The sequence below is a fragment of the Elgaria multicarinata genome, chromosome 1 (genome assembly GCF_023053635.1).
Source record: "Elgaria multicarinata webbii isolate HBS135686 ecotype San Diego chromosome 1, rElgMul1.1.pri, whole genome shotgun sequence".
NCBI classification, from domain to species: Eukaryota; Metazoa; Chordata; class Lepidosauria; order Squamata; family Anguidae; genus Elgaria; species Elgaria multicarinata.
Window position 1 is genome coordinate 190,432,476 of NC_086171.1, and position 22,919 is coordinate 190,455,394.

The following is a 22,919-nucleotide window of genomic DNA, read 5'->3' on the forward strand; positions in this document are numbered from 1 at the left end:
TTTGAAAAATGTGCACAAATATGCTTTAATCAATGGGAGAAGAATGCATACATTTCAAAAATGTGCACGATTGATGCATATATTTGGAAAAATACACATGAAAATATGCCTGTATTTCCGTGAGGAACCCCCCCCCCACACACACACAAATCTCACAATCTGATATGGACTTGACTTTGAACGAGCTTTGGGATGGAATTCAGAGAACATTGGTGAGCTCGCATTTGCTGATCCTGACTTCCAGACGAGGATTTTAGAATGCCATCATTCTGCCTCATTCACAGAATTTTACTGGGCTGTGTTGGGTGCAGATGTTGTCACCTTTCACTCATTGCCTTCCTGTATTTTCCCATCACTTCTTCCACTTTTTCCCTTCCTTTCCACAGATTATCCATTAAGGAAAAGAAGAAGAAAGAAAGAATGGCTGCACAATGGCTTCTGGTTGGTCATGCTCAGTGCCCTCTGCTTGGTAACACCCTTGGACTATTGTGCAACAAGTAGTGATGGGGTGCTGTGGGTTTGATATGTATATAAACCTAGCCCTCTCCAGTGCAGTGCATTAACTGTTTACATGAATGGGCTCCAGGCCAACTGGTTCAGATTTGGGGAGTACCAATGCTGCTCTCATTGGATTGCCTCCATTTTATTCAGAAATAACCTGTGTCAGGGACAAACTACACATAATATCAGGAGTGCTATGATCAGACTACATTTTTAATAGGTAAAAGCAACCAGCGAGGAGGGGGGATTATTATTATTATTATTTATTTATTTATATAGCACCATCAATGTACATGGTGCTGTACAGAGTAAAACAGTAAATAGCAAGACCCTGCCGCATAGGCTTACATTCTAATAAAACCATGATAAAACAATAAGGAGGGGAAGAGAAAGCAAACAGGCCCAGGGTAGGGTAAACAGGCACTGGGTAGGGTAAAACTAACAGTATAAAGTCAGAACAAAAATCAAGTTTTAAAAGCTTTAGGAAAAAGAAAGGTTTTTAGCTGAGCTTTAAAAGCTGCGGTTGAACTTGTAGTTCTCAAATGTTCTGGAAGAGCGTTCCAGGCATAAGGGGCAGCAGAAGAAAATGGACGAAGCCGAGCAAAGGAAGTAGAGACCCTTGGGCAGGCGAGAAACATGGCATCAGAGGAGCGAAGAGCACGAGTGGGGCAATAGTGTGAGATGAGAGAGGAGAGATAGGAAGGAGCTAGACAGTGAAAAGCTTTGTAGGTCAACAGGAGAAGTTTATATTGGATTCTGAAGTGAATTGGAAGCCAATGAAGAGATTTCAGAAGTGGAGTAACATGGTCAGAGCGGCGAGCCAAGAAGATGATCTTAGCAGCAGAGTGGTGAACAGAAACCAACGGACTGATGTGAGAAGAAGGAAGGCCAGTGAGAAGAAGGTTGCAGTAGTCCAACCGTGAAATAACCAATGCACGAACAAGAGTCTTGGCAGAAGAGACAGACAAAAATGATCGAATCTTGGCAATATTATACAGGAAAAAATGACAGGATTTAGCTACTGCCTCAATATGAGGAATAAAGGAGAGCAAGGAATCAAATATAAAGCCAAGACTACGAGCTTCCTTGATTGGAGTAAGCGTAACATCATTGACAGTAAGAGAGAAAGAGAGATGAGGAGAAGGTTTAGGAGGAAAAACAAGCAATTCAGTCTTTGCCATATTAAATTTCAAACGACGATGAAGCAACCAAGCTGAGATATCTGAGAGACATGCCGAGATACGATCGTGAACATCAGGAGAAAGATACTTGGATACTTGGATACTTGGATTGGGACCACATGGTACTGGGGAAAGCAGATTAGGTCTAGGAAAGATCATCTGGCAGTCTGATATTCAGTGACACTGTGCTGGTGACATGTAACTCTACTTACCTTGTTGAAATGAATGAAGAGAAGCAGTTTTGGTCCTGGTCCAATGCTTATGAGACTATGAGCTGATGTCGTTGCAATTGAATCTCAGCAAGGTGGAAGTTACATTAGCTGGAGTTTCCCACGAATAGTGGTGTCTCCTCACCCCTAAAGGATTAGTCTGGAGATTCACCTCAAGTTCTGGAAAATTAGGTGTTCCAGAATAGTGGACTTTCTAGGTGCTTTTCTGCATGAGACATTTCTTATGCACTCATCATTCCCTTCTCATGTTGTTAATGGTTGTTGTTGTTTTTAGTAGATGTCATGACCCTCCAGTTTTGCTTCTGTGCCTAACCAGCACTTTAGTGAGTTTCTTTAGAGCAGGGAAAATGCAACATTATATTGTGAAAGTGAAAGGAAGTGCGGTTTCCTCTTGCGTATCTGTGCTATTATGGCACTATACTACAGTGCCACCTAGAGATTATGTAGCAGAAAAGCAGGAAAGTAAATGCTCAATTCTCGGATCTCAATTCTGTGATGAAACTGAAAGTAGATACAGTGGATTAACAGCCAATTAACAGGTGAAAAAGCTATACATGACTTTTATTCCATTTCATTTGTAAATTGTGTGTTTCCTTTTTTGAGAGTTATTAGTAGCCTTGATTACTGACTTGGTAGAGCAGATATAAAATTAACATAAAACAAAAATGATAGCTTTAAGTAGGGTTGTGCCAAATTGACAAGGACTATTTCTGAGCAATTTCACCCACCTCAACATTTTCTGCAGCACTTCAGAGGTGAGGCAAAATCCTTTTGGCTGGGGGAGAAGCGAATTGAAGCTACTTTGTTTTTCCAGAAAGCTCTGTTCTCCGCTATTTGGGAAATTCAAAATGGCTGTTGCCATTAAAAGAAACGGACTTGCAACCACGCCTCACCAGATGCTTTATTTGAAAAGAGATGCAAAGGTTGGGGATTTTGTGTGGGGTGAGTCAGGAATGAATCAGGGATTAATATGCAATCAAATGCATGGCTAATCAGAAGTAGGCCCCACTGACTTTAGTGGGACTTACTCCCAAGTAAATGTGCAGAAAAATAAGCAAAATAACACGGAGAAACTATATTGGAGGAGGGGCAATTTTACAAAACCATTTTTCCTAGAATTACTGAGTCAATTTTACGATGTTTTTCACTGAATCACTGTCTTTCTGCAGCTCTAGCCTTAAGTCAATGCCAGAGTGTGAACTCGGTGCAGCAACCTCCTTCAATTTTTTTCAGTGTTATTGTTTCACAACTCTGGGTTGCGTAAGGGTTAAACAACCCACAGTTGACACAGCAATTGCCCATGCCCTGTTTTTGGGTTAATTCTGAGTTGTTTAACCAATCAACAAGCCAGAATTTCCAGGTTGTGTTATCATAAACAACCCAGGAATGTGTGTGTGTGTGTGTGTGTGTGTGTGTGTGTGTGTGTGTGATAAACAACCCAGGAATTGAAATTGGAAATGGCTCATGCACAGCATGCATGATCCTCAAGTTCTTGTTAAACAATCTTCGGCTATTGGGAGGTATAGAAATGTAATAAATAAATAAATAAATAAATAAATAAATAGTCATAGTGGCATATGAATAGACCTCAGCTGAGCCTGTGTCATTCACATCTGTAGTGTGTGGGATATCATGGCCCCCATTTTCTGAGTGACACTTTGGAAAGCATGAGACAACGCCAAAGGTGGAATGGGCTTGCATTGACTTGATTTACAAAAATATAAGCAGTCGCTCCATCTTGCTTAGGAAAAATCTCTTTTTCCTGTGTCTTACATATTGGACATTTTCTGTTTTATGCTGCCTGATGTGTGGAGGCTAGTTGCCAACCCCTTGGGAGGTGAATGAAACATTTCATTCAGCACAGTATGTGCTCAAATCCAACCATTTGTTTTTGTTTTTCTTTCCCACTGCCATCCCCCACACACCTTGCAAATTGTCTCTCTCTCTCTCTCTCTTTTTTTTTTTTTTTTGCAGTGCAAATGGAGGGAGTGGGAGGAAGAGACCCACATGCTTTGGTTTGTGAGTTCCTTACTTTTCGTCAGAGAAATTAAATAAACAGCAGATATTCCTTTCATTTCCCTCAGCCACAAGATGAAAAATGACAGCGACATTTTCCATGGAAAAAGCCTCAGTGGTTGCCAAGTGGCAATGTTGTTTCTGCTGAGTTCCCCTGGGATCTGTAACAGCTGAGGGCAACGCCTGACATGACTTTAGACACAGCAGCTCACTCCCAGGACTTTGGGGGCACAATCCAGACCAAATCAAACATTTCAAAAGTCAGTTTGGTCAGTGGAAGCTGGTGGCACTGATGTGGTGTGGTGAATGCAGCCTGGGTTTAGTCAGAACTAATAGAATCATAGAATAGTAGAGTTAGAAGGGGCCTATAAGGCCATCGAGTCCAACCCCCTGCTCAATGCAGGAATCCACCTTAAAGCATCCCTGACAGATGGCTGTCTAGCTGCCTCTTGAAGGCCTCTAGTGTGGGACAGCCCACAACCTCCCTAAGTAACTGGTTCCATTGTCGTACTGCTCTAACAGTCAGGAAGTTTTTCCTGATGTCCAGCCGGAATCTGGCTTCCTGTAACTTGAGCCCATTATTCCGTGTCCTGCACTCTGGGATGATCAAGAAGAGATCCTGGCCCTCCTCTGTGTGACAACCTTTCAAGTACTTTGAGAGTGCTATCATGTCTACCCTCAATCTTCTCTTCTCAAGGCTAAACATGCCCAGTTCTTTCAGTCTCTCCTCATAGGGCTTTGTTTCAACCTTGTTGTCCTCCTCTGAACACACTCCAGAATCTGCATCCTTCTTGACATGTGGTGCCCAGAACTGGGCAGAATACTCAACTTGAGGCCAGACCAGTGCTGAATAAAGGGGAACTAACCAAACCCTGAAGCACATTCACTGCCCCACTGACATCGGATCCACCAGCCTCCACTGAGTTTAGTTCAGTGGCAGTGCCAATTCCATGCTGAAGGCACACTTATCTGGCAGTGATCCCCACTGAATATCCTGGAACTTATATCAGAGTAATCATGCATAGGCTGCTGCTGTAGATCTGTTCAGCTGAAATAGATAGGACACCAAAGTGCTCAACTTTTACTGACTTGTGTCCCAAATATGTATTATTCTTTATACTTCTGTGTCACCATTCCTTAGAAAGCTAAGCCACCCTTTATACAGTCAGGCCATGGCCAAGCTCTCATCTGGGATCCAACTCTGGTCTGAACAAACAAGGATTAAAAGAACTGTAGGTAGATGACATAGTTGAAGACAGGCTGGTGATCCAATTCCAGAGGAGGCAGACTTAGAAGGTGAGGCAAGAGAGTCTTATTCAGTAAGATGAGTTGCTCAGACAGAGGAGGTGACCTGGATGTGAGGGCTGGTTATGGCCTGATGTGTTCCCATTGGTGTGTGGAAAAGTGGATAAGGAGACATTTCCCTCCCCCTTTCATAATACTAGAACCCAATGGGGTCATTCCATGAAATTGATTGGTGGGAGATTCAGGACAGATAAAAAGAAGTACTTGTTCACACAGCACATAGTTAAACTATGGGACTCACTACCACAAGCTGTGGTGGACAATTTGTATGGTTTTAAAAGTGGATTAGAGAAATTCATGAAGGGTAAGGCTACCAGTGCCTCCTAGCTCTGATGGTTACATGCTATTTCCAGAATCAAAGGCAGTATGCCTATGTACTCCAGTTGCTAGGGGAAATGACTGGGAGGGTGCTGTTGCATTTGTGTCCTGCTTATGGGTCTCTTACAGGCCTACTTGCTTGCTGACCTTGTCAAAATTATTGTTGTTGCATTTATCCACCTTTTTTCCTCCAAGAAATCCAAGGCGGCGTACATAATCCTCCTCCTCTCCATTTTATCCTCACAACAACAACCCTGTGAGGTGGGTTGGGCTGAGAGCCTGTGACTGGCCCAAAGTCACCCAGTGGGTTTCCATGGCCAAGTGGGGACTAGAACCCAGATCTCCCGACTCCCAGTCGAACACTTTAGCCACTACACACTGGCTCTGTGGGTCATCCTTCCTACAGAAGTATTGCTGGCCTCAGGGGTGAAAAAAGAGAGAAACATCATTCATCATTAGAGGAAAGAGACAGATGTTGTTACCCTGTATCTCTGTAGTCTTAGAGATATGGAGGAATGTGAATCTAAATAAATAACTTTGTTCCAACCAAGCCCTGGCTCTGCTGAGAGGTCACTATGGGACAACCTGCGGTAATTTGCCATGCTAGTCGAGCTGCAATGTTTTCGTTGGATTATGAAGCCTTGTTATAGCTACGGTGCTTGTTCCTCATTAACATGCAACAGAATGTACAGTGTCGTCTCCCCCATCCCACATCGTCATCATCATCATCATCATCATCATCATCGTCAATTTATTTGTTACCCGCCTCTCCCTCTGCATCTTTCACCCCACAAAAGCAAAAGGGTGCTCATATGTTGTGGATGGGAGAGTTAGAGATGGAAACAACAGAGGTGTTGAGGTACAACTTGTGAGCAAGGACGATTTCTGGCCTGAATGAAGATGTCCAACTGGGGAATCTCTGTATTGGAAATGGATTGTGCAAATAAACTCACTGCACTTTTCTCCTGGTAATGCCAGTCCCTTGGTTGAGAGGCCAAGCACGTAATGAATGCAGAGACGGGAAAGGCAAGGCAAGGACAAGCCAATCCCTTTGTGAGCTGCAGATCTATATTTACTACCCGTTTGTAGGGACTGGCAGAAGAATACCATCAAATAAGAGGCCAAAATGTCCAGAGGCTACTGGCATGACTGTCTGGTTTAAAGGGAGAATGAAATCAATCCTGCCACGAGGCAGATGGATGGACTGGGTGACCCATTCAAGGCTCTTTCCAACCCAGGAGGAGCTGCCGATTTTCCTATTTCAGCATCTGATTTAAATGAGTGCAGATGTTTGCTTAATCCATTAAGCTTTCAGAAGGTTGCACGCTTTGCCTCCCTGGCCATCGCTTCCAATCACTTTGCAATAAACAAAAGTCTTTGCTGATTTCAGTCTATCAAACTGGAAGGGGGGGAAATGCCGCCTCCCCTGCTTGAACTACAAAACATGCTGAAATGTAGAGCAAGGCCTTTCATTCATAAAATTTGAATTGCAAGCAGTTTGGCTGGACATTCCTCAAAAGGGAGAGAATGGAATGGTTCATTCTGTTCATTCGGTTTGTGATTGATTTGGACAAATAAGACATACCCTGAACTATTCGCTCATCCTTTTCATCTGCTTCTGAAACAGATAGAGGGAAGAGATTTACAGGAGCTATCTCTAGAAAAAAGATCATGTGAAACAGGCATGGGTAACCTCTGGCCTGTGGGTGAAATGTAGACCCCCAGGCCTTTTCATCTAGGGTGACCATATGAAAAGGAGGACAGGGCTCCTCTATCTTTAAAAGTTGTATGCATGCAGCACCTGGTGAAATTCCCGCTTCATCACAATAGTTAAAGTTGCAGTAACCCTGCCTAGCATGACCAGACACAAAAGAGAGCAGGGCTCCTGCAGCTTTAACTGTTGTGATGGAGGGAATTTCACCCAGTGCTGCAGGCATAAATGACACCTGCTGAAATTCCCTTTTCTCTACAACTGTTAAAGATACAGGAGCCCTGTCCTCCTTTTCATATGGTCACCACAATTTCCCCTTCAGAATGCAACCCCCATGAGCTTTTCCGAAATGGAATTTGCTTCCTTGAGCTGAAAGAGGTTTTGCCCCCAGGCTTTAGAAGGGCTCCATCCCCACATATATGCTATTTGGTAGGGATGTGCTCTGCTCCGATTAGAAGCGGAGAATCAGAAGCGAATTGGCCTGCTCTGCCTTGCCCAGAGGCGGAGTAGAAGCAGACCGGGGACCTGTAGAGGCACGGTGAAGAAAAGCGCCCATACGCGGAGCGCTTCTCTTTTCGTGGACCAATCCGATCGCCATTTTGAAAAATTTCGCCCATAGGATTGCATTGCGGAAAAGAATAGGGGTTAACTGTGTTGTTTTTTAAGCTATCTTTCTGAAACTTCTTGTGCTTAGAGAGTCGTGGCTGGGGGTCATTTTGAGCCTACTCTCAGCTCTCTGAGTGCTGCGGTTTGCTTGCTAGAATTTTTGGAAAAATCAGGTAAAACAGCGGGAAAATACCTTTTTTGAAGGGCTGAAGGGCAGAGTCAACTCCCGGTCATGATCACATGATCCCAAAGTTGGAGGAGGGGATAGGCAAAATGGGTAACTTGGGATTCTGGGAACTTCTCTTTCTTAGTCTGAATGGACTTTTCCCAGTGTTTTTTAACACAGTAGCCCCACCAAATGCACAAACACAACCTGAAATCATATACTAAGCCAATAATAAGAGATAGAAAAAACACAGCACTGCTACCCACCCTAACTTTGGGGAACAACTGAATAGATGTGGTGCAAGGGAATGAGCTCCCCTAGGGCAAGGACGTGACCTGTGCACTCTCCTGTCCTTGGAGGGCCATCAGAGCCCTCCAAAGGTAAATCACTGGAGGGAATGCCTATCATGAGTTGAAGTGATCGTTTGCTTCTTAAAGACTGGTACCTAGACAGGATCAGTCAAATTGGCAGATGATTCCCCCTCCCCTTGGGCACGTCCACTCCCCTCTTACTGGTAAAAGACAGATATAGCCTTTTTAAAAAAAATTCTTGTTGTTGTTTATTCAGCAACACTGCTGCTTTTAATTCCACCCCTCCTTTGTTTATTTATTTATTTATTTATTTATTCCATTTTATATGCATTACTGGCTTTGAAACTATCCTTGGCTCACTTCCTTGTGCCCCCAGAAATGTCTGCTGCCTGCCTGCCTTCCCTCCCTCCTCCCCTGCCCACCTCGCAGGGATGGTTTTTGTGTGTCTTGCTTTGACTCAGGGGAGAAGTGCTTCCTGTGCTCAAGTTCCAAATCAATTTTTCAAGTGTGGAAGAAGATTCATATTTACTCCCCAATTCATGGCATGTTGGGATTTCCTTTGAAATGGGCCCATTGAGCTGTCTGCAGATACCGGGGTGTCCGACTTTCATAAATTCCCCAAAAATCCGGAGATGATGGGATTGGCTTGAAACTTGGCATCCATGTGGACACATGGGTAAGCTGTCATGGGACTGAAGGTGAGGTTTCTGACATGCAAATTGACGTAGTTGTAAAATGGGACTTGATTTGGGGTGAGTTAAAAGGTTAGAGTCCCGCCAAAAATCAGGGGATGATGGGATTGCCTTGAGTCTTGGCGTGCATGTGTATCCCTGGATAAGCTATCATGGTGCCGAGTTTGAGGTTTCTAACGTGCAAATTGACGGAGCTATCGAAAGGGGTGTGAATGGGGTGCCCGATTTTCAAAAATTCCCCAAAAATCAGGGGATGATGGGATTGGCTTGAAACTTGGCGTGCATGTGTATACCTCCATGAGGTGTCATGGTGCCAAACTTGAGGTTTCTAACTTTAACAGAAAAAAAGTTGTATACTTTTTTAGCTTTCAATGCAAGCCTATGGGGGGGAAAACAGAGCTCCGATCCGGATCCGGAGCTCCGCAGCGGAGCGGAGCGGACATAGGCAAAGCGGGGGTGGAGCGGAGCGGCCCGATCTGCAAATCATGGATCTGGAAGAGAAGCGGAGCGGGGGGTCCGTGCACACCCCTACTATTTGGTGCCAGGGATAGACAGCCTCTCTTCTACCACTCCTCTTCTGAGTGCCTACTCCGAGGAAACCTCAGAGGATGGCAACAAGGGAGAGGGCCTTTTCAGTGGTGGCCTCCCAATTATGGAATGATAAGGCTTGCCTGGCGCCAACATTGTTATCTTTTCAGCACCAGGTTAAGACCTTTCTCTTCCCACAGGCATTTAACAGCATTTAACAACATATGCTGAGTTTGTTTGTTTTTAATGGACCCCAGAATAGCTGTTTTTTATAAGGATACTGTGTTTTTATGCTTTTTATGTTTTTAAACTTTGTATATTTGTTTTAATGTTTACTGTTTTCAACTTTTGTAATCTGCCCAGAGAGCTTCGGCTATGGGGCGGTATATAAATGCAATAAATAAATAAACTTGTTGCCTCCTCCAACGGAGTGTTTTGTGTGGGGTGGGGCAAGGAGGTAGAGCTGAAATAAAATTGTGCAGATTATGGGCAGAGCCAGGATGGAACCTGATGGGATGGGGGTGGGGGGTGAGACAGAAACTGGTGTTTACTGGTTTTTCAGACCCCCTGTCTTAGTTACCCAATGGAATGTAGCTTTATTGGCCAGAGCAGTAAAATTGGCAATGCTAGCACACCCATGTGGAAAATAGTTGCACCAGAACAGGTCATTTTGTACAATATTTTCATGGGCAATCTATTGAGCAATCTATTGTTTGGAAAGGTGCTGGGTACCCTCTGGATTTAAGCATTTCCTCTACTGCTTGGTTTTGGGGATCTGAAGTCAGGGTTGGCCCTATAATATAGGATACCTTTTTAAAAATTGTATCTGTAGCCCCATTTCAAGGCTGATGCATGCTTTTCATACATATTTTCTCTTAGAGCTTCTCTACACGAGCAAGTTATTGCATGCTTGTGATTGGATACTTATGGAAGTTTGTGGGTCCTTTACATGATGTCTTCAAACTCCAGGACATCTCCCACACTTCCCCCCCTTTCAAAAGACCAGAGATTCTGAAATCTCTTCATTGGCTTCCAATTCACTTCAGAATCCAATATAAACTTCTCCTGTTAACCTTCAAAGCTTTTCACGGTCTAGCTCCTTCCTATCTCTCCTCTCTCATCTCACACTATTGCCCCGCTCGTGCTCTTCGCTCCTCTGATGCCATGTTTCTCGCCTGCCCAAGGGCCTCTACTTCCCTTGCTCGGCTTCGTCCATTTTCTTCTGCTGCCCCTTACGCCTGGAATGCTCTTCCAGAACATTTGAGAACTACAAGTTCAATCGCAGCTTTTAAAGCTCAACTAAAAACTTTTCTTTTTCCTAAAGCTTTTAAAACTTGATGTTGTGCGGACTTTATACTGTTAGTTTTACCCTACCCTGTGCCTGCTTACCCTACCCCGTGCCTGTTGGCATTCTCTTCCCCTCCTTATTGTTTTACTATGATTTTATTAGATTGTAAGCCTATGCGGCAGGGTCTTGCTATTTACTGTTTTACTCTGTACAGCACCATGTACATTGGTGGTGCTAAATAAATAAATAAATAAATAATAATAATAATAATAATAATAATAAGCTGAAATAAACAATAACATGGGATATTGGCTGTGTGTAATGTCAGCATAGCACTATAATACAGCCACTAGATGGAGCTGTTTCATTAAACATATAGAGCTTTGCTGAGAAAGGAAGTTTTCAATTCCAAATCATGTGTTTGCCACCTAAAGGAGCCCATCGTAAACCCGGAAAGACTCCAGAAGAAGAAAGACCAGTAAGGAAGTGGGATTTTGGCTTGACGTAGAGAAGCTCCTAGTCTTATAGAGCAATACATTTGCATGCATGGATGTGATTATGATCAGTTACAGTCATGCACATGTGCACTGTCAGATGTTTCCTTACAAATTAAATGGTGCAATCACCCTACCATTTCCCCATCTTTTCTTTTACTGCACAAAATCCATTAAGAAAGAAAAGATGGAGTAGTTGGTAGCACCAAGAGCCCTCCATCTGTGCTCTTATTACATTTTCTGTTTGGGAGGCAAAAAAAAAATGTAACATCCTTTAAACGCCTCTTAAAAACATGCCTTTTCACACAGGCTTTCCCTGGGCTGTAACTTATTTTGGTTTTATGTTGTATTTTTAAAACTTTTGAAGCTTTTATTATGATCTGACTTGTGGTCTTTATGGTTTTACTTGTGAACTGCGTAGAGAGCCCTGGCTATTGGGCAGTATAAAAATGCAATAAATAAATAAATAAATAAATCTGGAAACACAAAGTGAGCATTGGCTTGCTGATATATTACTACCCAACCATACAGTCTTTCCTCAATCACTGAGATCAAAATGTTCTCTGATAATTATTTTTATATACTTGGATCCATGCATCAGGATTTCATCATTAAAAATATGCATTGGTACTTTCTGAACTTCCCACGGCAAATAGCATCGGTACACTGGAACCTACTTTGATCTATGCTATGGAACATGATGTACAGGTGGAGTTTAGCTGTGAAAGGTTTCTACTGAAACTTTTCATCTGGCTTGTATCAGGGCCCGACACTGTATGACCATACCTACAGTGTTGATTAAAGAAAAGAAGACAAAAGAAGAGAAAAGAAATAAAAAGGAAGAAACAGAAGAATGTGCATACAAAGCATACATTTTGCTGTCCTTGGCCTCTCCCTGTTGATTTGAACCACTTATTCCCAAGAGGCCTGGTCCTGAAATATTCTCTGAACATAATTTTCACATGGAGCCTATGTTCCCAATCTGCAAATATTGATTCAGCTGACCGCAGGATGGCAGCCAATCCCTTGAAGAAGCATTTATAGCTTTTAGCTATAAATGCTAGCAAAGCAGCTCTTTAGAGCCCTTGGAGATATTATTGGGGTAGTAGAACAGGCTTTTGACTAGCTCTCAAGAGGGCCCAGTGGATGAGAGTCACACTCCGCTGGGGATGTTGCCCAGACCAGACTCACTGTGGAGAGTGATTCCTGCCCAGGCTGTAACATTTAGACCTTCTTACAGTATAGTTCAGCCTTCCCCAAACTGGTGCCCTCCAGATGTGTTGGATTGCAATTCCCACCATCCCCAGCCAGCAGGGACAGTGCCCCTGCTGACTGGGCTTATGGGCTGCTGTACGCAGGTATACCTCCTTAGGTTTCTAGCACTGGAACATATTTTTTCACAGACTACTCTGGATGTGCAAGTTCTACAGCGCTCGCCACACGTTTCACAATTCAACACACAACAATATGTCACCACCATCTCCAACTTGGAGTATGTCTTAAGAATTTAAACATAGGGTGAACAGAAATGTTAGCCAGCGGCAGCTGGTTGATGGAGCAGCAGAAGTTGGCTTGATTCCACCATATTCCATTGAGATGCACTTGGAAAAGTACACGTTAATGGAATATGCAGCATCTGATGAAATTCCCTCTTCATCACAATAGTTAAAGCTGCAGGAGCCCAGCCTTCTTTTGTATCTGGTCACACATGGGCTATTCTAGGGTGACCATAAGAAAAGGAGGACAGGGCTACATCCTTAATAGTTGTGTTGAATTTCAGCAGGTGTCATTTGTATGCATGCAGCACCTGGTGAAATTCCTTCTTCAACACAACCGTTAAAGGTGCAGGAGCCCTGCCTAGTGTGACCAGATACAAAAGAGGGTGGGGCTCCTGCAGCTTTAACGGTTGTGATGAAGAGGGAATACCACCAGGTGCTGCATGCATACAAACAACACCTGCTGAAATTCCCTTTTGTATACAACTGTTAAAGATACAGGAGCCCTGTCCTCCTTTCCATATGGTCACTCTACTGTTGCATCAGTGACAGATCCAATTGCCACAACATAATCAGTGGAGGTGCACATGCAGAACTGGATACTGCATATATTTAAACACCAAGATTATACAGTACATAACATTATATTAAAATGTTTAAATGAACCCAATATGTGAATTTAAACAGATGATTTGTATTTAACCAGTGTGCTGCATTGGCTTGACCATTGCATCTAGAGTGGCGACATCCAGATTTGAACCCCTGCTCAGCCATGAAGCTCATTGGGTGGCCTCAAATTGCTATCTCCCAGCATAACCTTCCTCACAGGGTTGTTGCGAGGATAAAATAGGGGAGATACTATATGTGTACTGCTCTGGGCTCCATGGAGGGAGGGCAAAATAAGAATCTAATACATAAAATAAGATACATTTTGACATACCCCTCCTGTCCTCTTAGGCTCCCCTGCACAATATTGTTGGGTTTGGACATGACTTAGAATCATAGAATAGCAGAGTTGGAAGGGCCATCGAGTCCAACCTCCTGCTCAATGCAGGGATCCACCCTAAAGCATCCCTGACAGATGGTTGTCCAGCTGCCTCTTGAATGCCTCTAGTGTGGGAGAGCCCACAACTTCCCTAGGTAACTGATTCCATTGTCATACTGCTCTAACAGTCAGGAAGTTTTTCCTGATGTCCAGCTGGAATCTGGCTTCCTTTAACTTGAGCCTGTTATTCCATGTCCTGCACTCTAGGAGGATCAAGAAGAGATCCTGGCCCTCCTCTGTGTGACAACATTTCAAGTATTTGAAGAGTGCTATCATGTCTCCCCTCAATCTTCTCTTCTCCAGGATAAACATGCCCAGTTCTTTCAGCCTCTCTTCATAGGGCTTTGTTTCCAGACCCCTTGTAGTCTAGGTTTGAACTTCTGTTTTGGTGTTGAACTGGGCTGTCCTTGTGAATGGAATACTCCAGAGCAGGATTGGTGTGTGTGTTTTTGGAGTTGAAAGGGTGGGTCAGGTGTTACAAGGTCAGGATTTTATTTTCCCTTGTGTAAATGAGCTGACTCTTTGACACCACAGAAAAATCCCCATTGACATAAAGGGGCATGGAAGCCCATCTCTGAAGCTATAGGTATAAAATAACCTGTGTGCTATACTCTGCAATGTGCCAGCCACAGGATTTCACATGCCCGCAAGACACACTAATGAACAAGAGACTCTTCCAGTACTAGTCAGGATTAGGGAAGGCAGAGAAAGCGTTGCTTGTTGGCACTGCTCGCCTGGTACTTTCAGGATGCTGACGTTTGCTAGGTTGTGGTCTGTTTCCACCAGGGCTCCTCTGTAGACCTTTAGGAGTTCAACGTAGGCTGAAAGCCAGTGTGGTTTTGGCAACAAGTACCTTTCTAATTCAGCCTCTAATGCTAAAACAACACGCTTCAGACTATATGGTTGGTTTTTTTGATACTGCATTCATCTAAAGGCTCTAAATAAATCTTCAAAGCCCGCAACATGTGTACAGTGGATATCTGTCCATCCATGGAATGTGGATGCCTTATAAGGGTCTTTGAAACTTGCTAGGGACTCGTTAATGAAAAACTATTTATGTGTGTTTGTAAGTGGTGGGCCTGAAAAAGGGAGGGAGGGCGTTGGCTCCAGTTCAGGTGGCACCCTGGGTGGCATTACATGCCACCTGTCTTCATCATTTCTACTACCCCCACCCCCTCCATTGGTACAGCATCCATACTTGTTCATCAATATTCTCTGGTAGCCGCCACTATCTCTTGAGAACATTAAGGGAATGTGCAATTGACCTCTCACTCACCCTTGAAAAGGTTGAGGCTTGCTGTGTGTCCCAACTGAACGTTTGAGGGGAAGGAAATGGTCACTGCTGTCAAGGTAAACTCTTGGGGGCCTCGAGGCAGTGGGAGACACCACAGGAGGGGTGCAATCTGAACTGAGGCACAGATATGGCGGCCGCTTACACACTTCCAAAATGAGGACAAAGATGTTTGTAAAATTTCCATAAGATTAATTTAGAATGGCTTCCTAGGATTTAAATAGAATAAATGAGAAGTCTCACAAGAGTAGGGGAGAATGGGACCAGGTGACCTATGGATTTACCATCCCATTGACATCAGAGCCACTAGCCTCCACTGCCTAAGGGTGGTGCTTTTCTGTTGCAGAGCACCATCTTGGACAAGATGGCCCTCAGCTAGAGATCTGGCCAATGCCAGATGCTGGTGCCCTCCCAGATGTACCAGAGGAGGAGGGCTGAGGCACTGGAGTCTTCAGCTGTAGTTAAATACGGGGGGAAGGCGAACTGGAGGGGTGGTGGTCATCCTTTGCTTTAGGCATAAAACATCTAAAGGCACAATCTATGCTTGTTTCAACAAGGGAAAAAAAGTCCTACAACTTCCAGCATTTCCCAGCCAGCATGGCTGGATGGGGAATACTGGGAGTTTTAGGACTTTTTTTCTCTTCAAACATGCATAGGATTGCACTCTAAAAGACCCCCGGCAAAGATGTACATTCAGAAAGTGCTGGATTTGCTTAGGAAATGTGGGATATTCCGTGTTTAAATGAGATTTGTTTGATATTATTTGTGGTTGTTGTTTTGCCTGTTCATGTGACCAGTTCATCTGCCGCAACAACCCATGTGTTCCTTTGACATCTAATTTATTTAGAAGTGCATGGAGGGAGCAGAAGGAAAATTAATCTCTCCATAGCATAATTCTCTCCATCCTTTTTGGTACACTAATGTTCCTGGCCAGAAGAATTACATATACCGTGGCGACACTGAGTAGCATGCTGCCTTCTTATTGATTCTGCAAAAAGCTGCATAAATTTACCTTCAGCTGCACAGAGGCAAGTCCAATCTTCCTTCAATTATCAGGTGATGGGACCAGGACTGGCCTCAAGGGTAGGTAGGTTGGGCACCTGCCGAGGGCCCACACATGCCAGCAGGGGGCCACTGGCAAGATCCCCGGGAGTTGCTTCTCCTCTTCACCATTGTAACCTGCTTGTTCACCTGCCTTTTGCCCTGGCCCAGAGGCAATGGTGGTGGTGAGAAGGAGGATAGATGCCACTGCCTACTTGCTCATTGGCTTTCTGCCTGCCAATCAAGTAAGTGGTAGCAATGATGGGAAAGAGGATGAGGAGCAATAGCAGTTGGTGACAATGGCAGTGAGAAGGTTGACGTTCTGAGGGAGGGGACCCACTGAGGGTGTCTCACCCAAGGGCCTTCAGAAACTTTGAGCCAGTATTGGATGGGACCTCACTCAACAAAGCAATGTAGCCATCTCATCATGTCCCTGATAAAAACGCACATTGCATCTATCATTGCTGCAACACATTAGTGAAGGGGGTTAACAGATAACGATTAGTTGTTCATAAACATCAACAATTAGTTTCTCCTCCACCTCCTCTAGTGCAGTAATTATGTGACATCATTAAGAACATAAGAAGAGCCATGCTGGATCAGACCAAGGGTCCATCTAGTCCAGCACTCTGTTCACACAGTGGCCAACCAGCCATCGGCCAGGGACCAACAAGCAGGACATGGTGCAACAGCACCCTCCCACCCATGTTCCCCAGCAACTGGTGCACACAGGCTTACTGCTTCGGATACTGGAGGTAGCACACAGCCATCTGGGCTAGTAGCCATTGATAGCCTTCGTCTCCAGGAATTTATCCAGCCCCCTATTATTACAATATAGACAGCTGTGTAATGTCCCAATGAGACATTCTGGATAGCACAAAAAAGTTCTGAGTTTTAATTCTTAAAAAAATAATGTGTTCTACTGAGGCTGGTTTACTTATCAAGTGGGGGAATGTAGTATGGCAAACATCATGAAGTCTAACCCCCACCAAAGTAATGTATTGCTATTCTCTAAAGCTTTTCCCTCCCCAGCCCCCTGTGCTGAAGTGCCATCTGACCCCCTTGCAATTTTTAAAAGCACTGAACAAGCTACTTTACTTCGCTACCTGCCTTTGAGGGATCTTAGACCACCAGAAACTGAGAAGGATCTGCATGAGCACTAGGATACAAACTGAGATGTTTTGGTCATCTGAAAAATCTCTAATCAGGATTGTGTTCAATGTGCTTTTTTCCTCCAGTGCCCAGGGAATTCAGTTTTAGGAGAAAAACAAAAATAAATGTCTGCAAACGAAGGTTGTTAGGAAGCTGGTTTCTGGGTTCACTGCTTTTTCCTGCGCTGCTGTCGATCATGGCATTCACAGAGCCCTGGCTCTAACTTTGCATGAAGAGGTGAAAGTTGGTCCGGGTGAACTCTTGATGGATGGTGTCAAGCAAGGTGTCCGAATCCTGCATCATCTCCAGCAGGACTGGTTGTCCAGTGAGGAAACTCTGCTCTGGTGTGTACGTGAAACTGAAAGGGCTGGAATAAATTAGACCATCATTCCTGAGTAGCAAGAGAGGGACAGTGATAGGGTATCTCAGCCACCTCCAGTCACGGCTAAACGCAGAGATATCAGGAACAACACACACCAAGGACTTGGGACTCCTATAGGAAGGAAATGCACAAGTCAAGGACAAAATGTGGTTTCTCCTTCCCACCTCCATTGTCTCAAGAGTTTTACATCAGAACAGAACAATCAGCATTAAGGAAATGAGGGCTATATATTATCTACAGGTAGAATCAGGGCTAGCATGCTATTGAATACTAGTTGCTAAGCAACAATGATGGGAGAGGGTTAATACCCTCATGTCTGCCTTGTGGGCTTCCCAGAGGCACTTGGTTGGCCACTGTGGACACAAAAAGAGAGAATAATCTCAGGATGCTATAAGTGAATTTAGTGCTGAAAAGCCCGATGCATTTCAGCCCATGGCTTTTTATTAGGCCTTCTTCAAGGGTTTGTGAATGTCTGCAGAAATGATTTACAGCAAATTGTCTTGCATTATAAACACTGGCAACAATTTTAATTATACCTATAAGCCACCTTGAGTGCCATTTTTGGTAGAAAGGTGGTGTTCAAATCAAATCAAGCAATCAATAACCTGGGTCTTGTGTTGTGTTGGGATGAGTATTTAGAAGACACACATTTTGTTCAGATAGCTGCATGTATTGTTACATTTATGTGCCACCCTTCCATCTTTGGTGGAAGAGTGGCACATAAATGTAATAATAAAAATATAGAGCAAAACCACACTTGGTACCCTTACGTCCAAATGGGAGACTTTTTGACCATACTTTTGTATTGATCAGGAAGGTGGTGAGACGATTCTAGCAGTGACCACTGAGAGCATCTTCACAGAGGTAGCAACCTGGGATTACTACTGCTGTGTGGCTCAGTCATACAGTTTTCAGATATTAATTTTTGCCATGTCAAAATGTGCGGAAAAACATGGCAAAACAGTTGATGGAATGGCGTTACACTTTGATCCCTCCCCACCACCCCACATGGTAATTTGACTGATCCCACAAGAAGAGGTGCTGTTTGAAGATGCCCAATGAATGGGGTTGGGAAAGTGCCCAGGTTGACATACCTTGTTTTCACAACAGATTGTCTCTCCGCTTTTACCTGAACATAGTTTCGGCTTCCACATCTCCAAACCAAACCTTCAGGTTTGCATAGAAGTACTCGCCCTGCACTTCTAGCATTGCCACGTCCCCTCCACCCGTCAGCTGTGAGAAGCAGACCCAATCACAGGGGAGAGCATTACACATATCTCAACATGAAGGTGCGACACAATCTCCCCTTCCTCTTCCCCCTCCCAATCTTATACCTTCGGATATTAAATCCGGCAGACTGACATCTTGTGTTTGGAAGGTTTCCAAGTATAGCCTCCAGGGAATTTATGAGTGAGTGAATGTAGGAATGGGCATACTGTTGTAGTAAAATACTTGATTTCCTTACAAAAGGTCCCAGTTCAATCCTTGGTCCCTCTGGTTAAAAAGGCTCCCAGGTAGCCTGACTGTGGAAGTCTTAAAATGTGACCTTTGGGCAACCTTCCCCAATCTGGTAGCCTCGAGATGTGTTGGACGGCAACTCTCATAATTCCAAACCATAATTCCTGGCTGGGAATTATGGGAGTTTCAGTTCAACACATCTGGAGGGCACCAAGTTGGGGAAGACTGCCTTAGGGAACTACTGCCAACCCGAGTAGAAAGCACTGGACTACATGGGCCAATGGTCCACAACAAGATATGGCAGCTTCATAAGTTTGTATGCTTACCTTCCCCAACTTTGTGCCCTCAGATGTTCTGGACTACAATTCCCACCATTCCTGGCCATCTGCCAAGTTGCTGAGGGAGTTGTAGTCTAAAACATCTGGAGAGCACCCTACTCAGGAAGGCTACCTTAGAGTTTTAGCAGTGGACGTAGGCAAGAAGGAGAAGCAATGGAAGGCATAACACAGGGATGGGGAACCTGTTGAACTCCAGATGTTGCAGGACTATAATTCCCATTGTCCCAGACACTGGCCATGCTGGATGGGGCTGATGAGAGTTGGAGTCTTTACTGCTTTGAATCATTGTTCACTGCCTTGATTGCTTTCTAGCAAATAAGGTGGTATATAAATCAAAGTAAATAATTAATTAAGAACTACACCTGGAACACCCCAAGTTTCCCAGCCCTGGCATAACACAACTAGCTGTTGAACATGAAAGGAGGGTGCAAAATGTATGGACTCCTAACACCATCTGTAATTAATCTGAGAATATGTATGATTAGAGGAAAGCATCTGACCCAGGGTCCATAAAGCAGTGGTCTTGCGTATTAAGAGGACCAAAGTCAGACCTACATTTTCATCCAACCCACTTTTCTGCAACACCCACTTTTCCCTAAGGGGCTCCATAATAGCTCCACACCACATACACAAGAGTGCACACTTGTCCACTACATTAATGCACCTGGAAGTATTGCCACCTTCCAGTGCAGTAAAAAGGGCATCTTGAGATTTACCTGATGGTAAGGGTGGTAGTGTGGTTAACCCGCCACTCCCACAAAGCAGCCAGACAGGAAGGGGGGGGGAACCCTACACACCTCCAGAGCTGTGATGAGAGGCACGGGGCTCACAGGACCCCAAATGCTGTTTAGACTGTCACTGAATGTATATTCCACAGTTTCTGTCCCAATGATGGTCCAGCAGGAACTGTCATTCAGCAACTCCCGGTTTGCTTCCTTTGGGCATGGAGATGCCTGTAGAACAATCAACAACAATACTGAGTCTTTAAAGACAAGGAATCAACTAAGCCGCAATTCATGTGGCTGTTGCCACTTCCTTTAGATGTTGGAGTAGCGGAATTTCCCTGTGGGCAATTTCCACATCACCGCTGCTCACCCCAAGGAGGTGCAGTGCTGTGCTGATGCCTTCCTGGGATGGGCCCAATACATTTTGCTGCCTGAGGCAGAGAACGAGATGGCGCCTCCTCCCGTTCCATGTCCAGCAGCTGACTGGATTGGCCCTTGAATCTTTCTTTGACCCTGGTGATGTGACCATGTCCTCCACGGCACCTGAAGGCAGCAGGCACACTTAGGAGGCACAGACAGCAGGCTGCTGAGCACACAGCTTGCTCCACCAACACCCTGCTGCCACCTCCCCACGTCTGCCACTTGAGGCAACTGCCTCAGTCCATCTGAACATAAGACCGGTCCTGTCCCTTCCATGCGATTTGCTCTTCTCCCCACTGTACACTCTCCCCACTTCATATGTTGCTGAAATGGCATCAGGTGTGGCCCTGGGGAAATGACAGCCTCATCAGTAAACAATGATATTAACCTTAGGGCATAGCTAGACCAGCTGATATTCTGGGAAACGCCCCGGGATCATCCCTGTGCATTCACATGATGTACAGGGCATCCTGGGATCAGGGAGGGATGATCCCTTCCTTGCCCCGGGATATTGGCATAGCCTTTCCCTCCACTTTTTCAGTGGTCTCAGGATGATCCCAAGACTGCGCAACGTGTAGGTGGGCGTTGCGGGTTGTTCCAGCTCCTCGCAAGTAACCATGAGGAGCCAGGCACGGAGATCCTCAGGAGCTCTGTGCTCACCAGGAGTGGGGTAAGCTGGGAGATTTTTTTTTTTAAAAAAACAACACCTTACATTTTTCGCTCAAGCGTTTGTGCGCTCCTTCTCTTTTAAAAAACAAAAACAAAATGGCGGGCGTGACGTCCTCTTCCTCCTAGGATGTCGCATGCCACGTGTAGATAGAGGGGGAGATCTCTCGATAACCATATCCACCGGGTATGAGCAGTGCGACGGTGGAATCAGCTACCTAGGGAGGTTGTGGGCTCTCCCACACTAGAGGCATTCAAGAGGCAGCTGGACAACCATCTGTCAGGGGTGCTTTAGGGTGGATTCCTGCATTGAGCAGGGGGTTGGACTCGATGGCCTTGTAGGCCCCTTCCAACTCTGCTATTCTATGATTCTATGATATCACGAGATCCTCCCTCCTCCGTCGCACCAGACCGGGTAGGTCTAGCCATGGCCTTAGTCATTCACTTTTTGTCTACACAAGGGCCAATGTGCACAACCATCAGCTTATGGCAGTTCCCCCCCATCCCACCTGTTTTGCTCACCGTGGTTCTCTATTTGTGGCCAACTGATTCGTTTGCCAGGAACAGAAGGGTGGACATTTGCATGCCACCTTTGAAGCTAGACATTGCATTTGCACATGGCATCGCGCTTTCTGCATGTGGTGAATACATGCTGCTTTTCATGAGAGAGAGAGAAAGCGACTACCACGAGTTGTACGTCTGCATCTACATGTCATGTCATGTACACTTAAGTGGGAGAGAAACACCTGCAGCAGCAAACCTTTCCTACTTCTGCAGCCTCCCTCGCAATTTAGAAGTCTGATTTACCGAGTTCCCCTCTTAGCAGGGAGCCGTGATTTGGGGAGGTGTGCAAGCCGGCAGCGAAGGGAGAAAAGCTGGTGAGGAGCGGTTGCACAACTCCATTAGCAGTATCTCCTTCCCAGGAGGGGTCTGCTGAGCCAATCAGTGCTTTGATGGGACGGCGCCAAAGAGGTGGAGCCAGAAGAGTGAGCTCTCTCCTTTGTTCTCACTCCAGTTCAGCCTGAGGCTCCTAAAGGGCAGGCCTCCCATACAATTGCATCGGGCTGGATCCACTGGTGAGGGAGAGTGGGGTGGGGCTCCCTGCTCCCCCACAGTGAGAAAACCTGTAAGGGATCTTGGGGCGCTGCAAGCCGGCCACATCTGGGGTGGTGTCAAGGGGTTCACATGAGCAGCCTGTGCCTTGGTGTCCCCCCAAGGCCCTGCCATCCACCACAAGTGCTCTTGGCATGCGGGCCAGGGAGGGGAATTGGTCAGTAGGCGGGCTGGCCAATGAGAGAATCCACGTCCTACGCTACTGCCAAGCCTATTCAAGTCGGTCAATAAAGCTGTGGCCAATTTATTATCCCAGCTATCCCTGTGGGTCTAATTTGTTCTCTTCTCTTTGCCAACCAGACCCAGTCATGTGCTGCCCACACAATCCAGTGTTCTAAATTGTGCAATGGGCTGACATGAGTAGAGAAGGCTACCCGCTTCAGAAGTTATTCTCCGACTCAGGCAGGATGAGGATGGCGATTGAGGGGGGTAGAGCTAGTGTGCT

General features: G+C 45.1%; 1 protein-coding gene across 1 annotated transcript in view; it reads right to left on the minus strand.

The window, feature by feature from the left end:
• Positions 1 to 17,284: 17,284 nt before the first annotated feature.
• The window catches only part of RBPJL (recombination signal binding protein for immunoglobulin kappa J region like), a 65,173-nt gene continuing 59,538 nt past the window's right edge, over positions 17,285 to 22,919 (minus strand). The window contains exons 10-12 of the mRNA XM_063120133.1: positions 20,348 to 20,503; positions 18,884 to 18,987; positions 17,285 to 17,865 (exon numbers count right to left, since the gene is read on the minus strand). Of these exons, the coding sequence (XP_062976203.1) occupies positions 17,592 to 17,865; positions 18,884 to 18,987; positions 20,348 to 20,503 (534 nt within the window). The 3' untranslated portion in view covers positions 17,285 to 17,591. The remainder of the gene's footprint in view (positions 17,866 to 18,883; positions 18,988 to 20,347; positions 20,504 to 22,919) is intronic.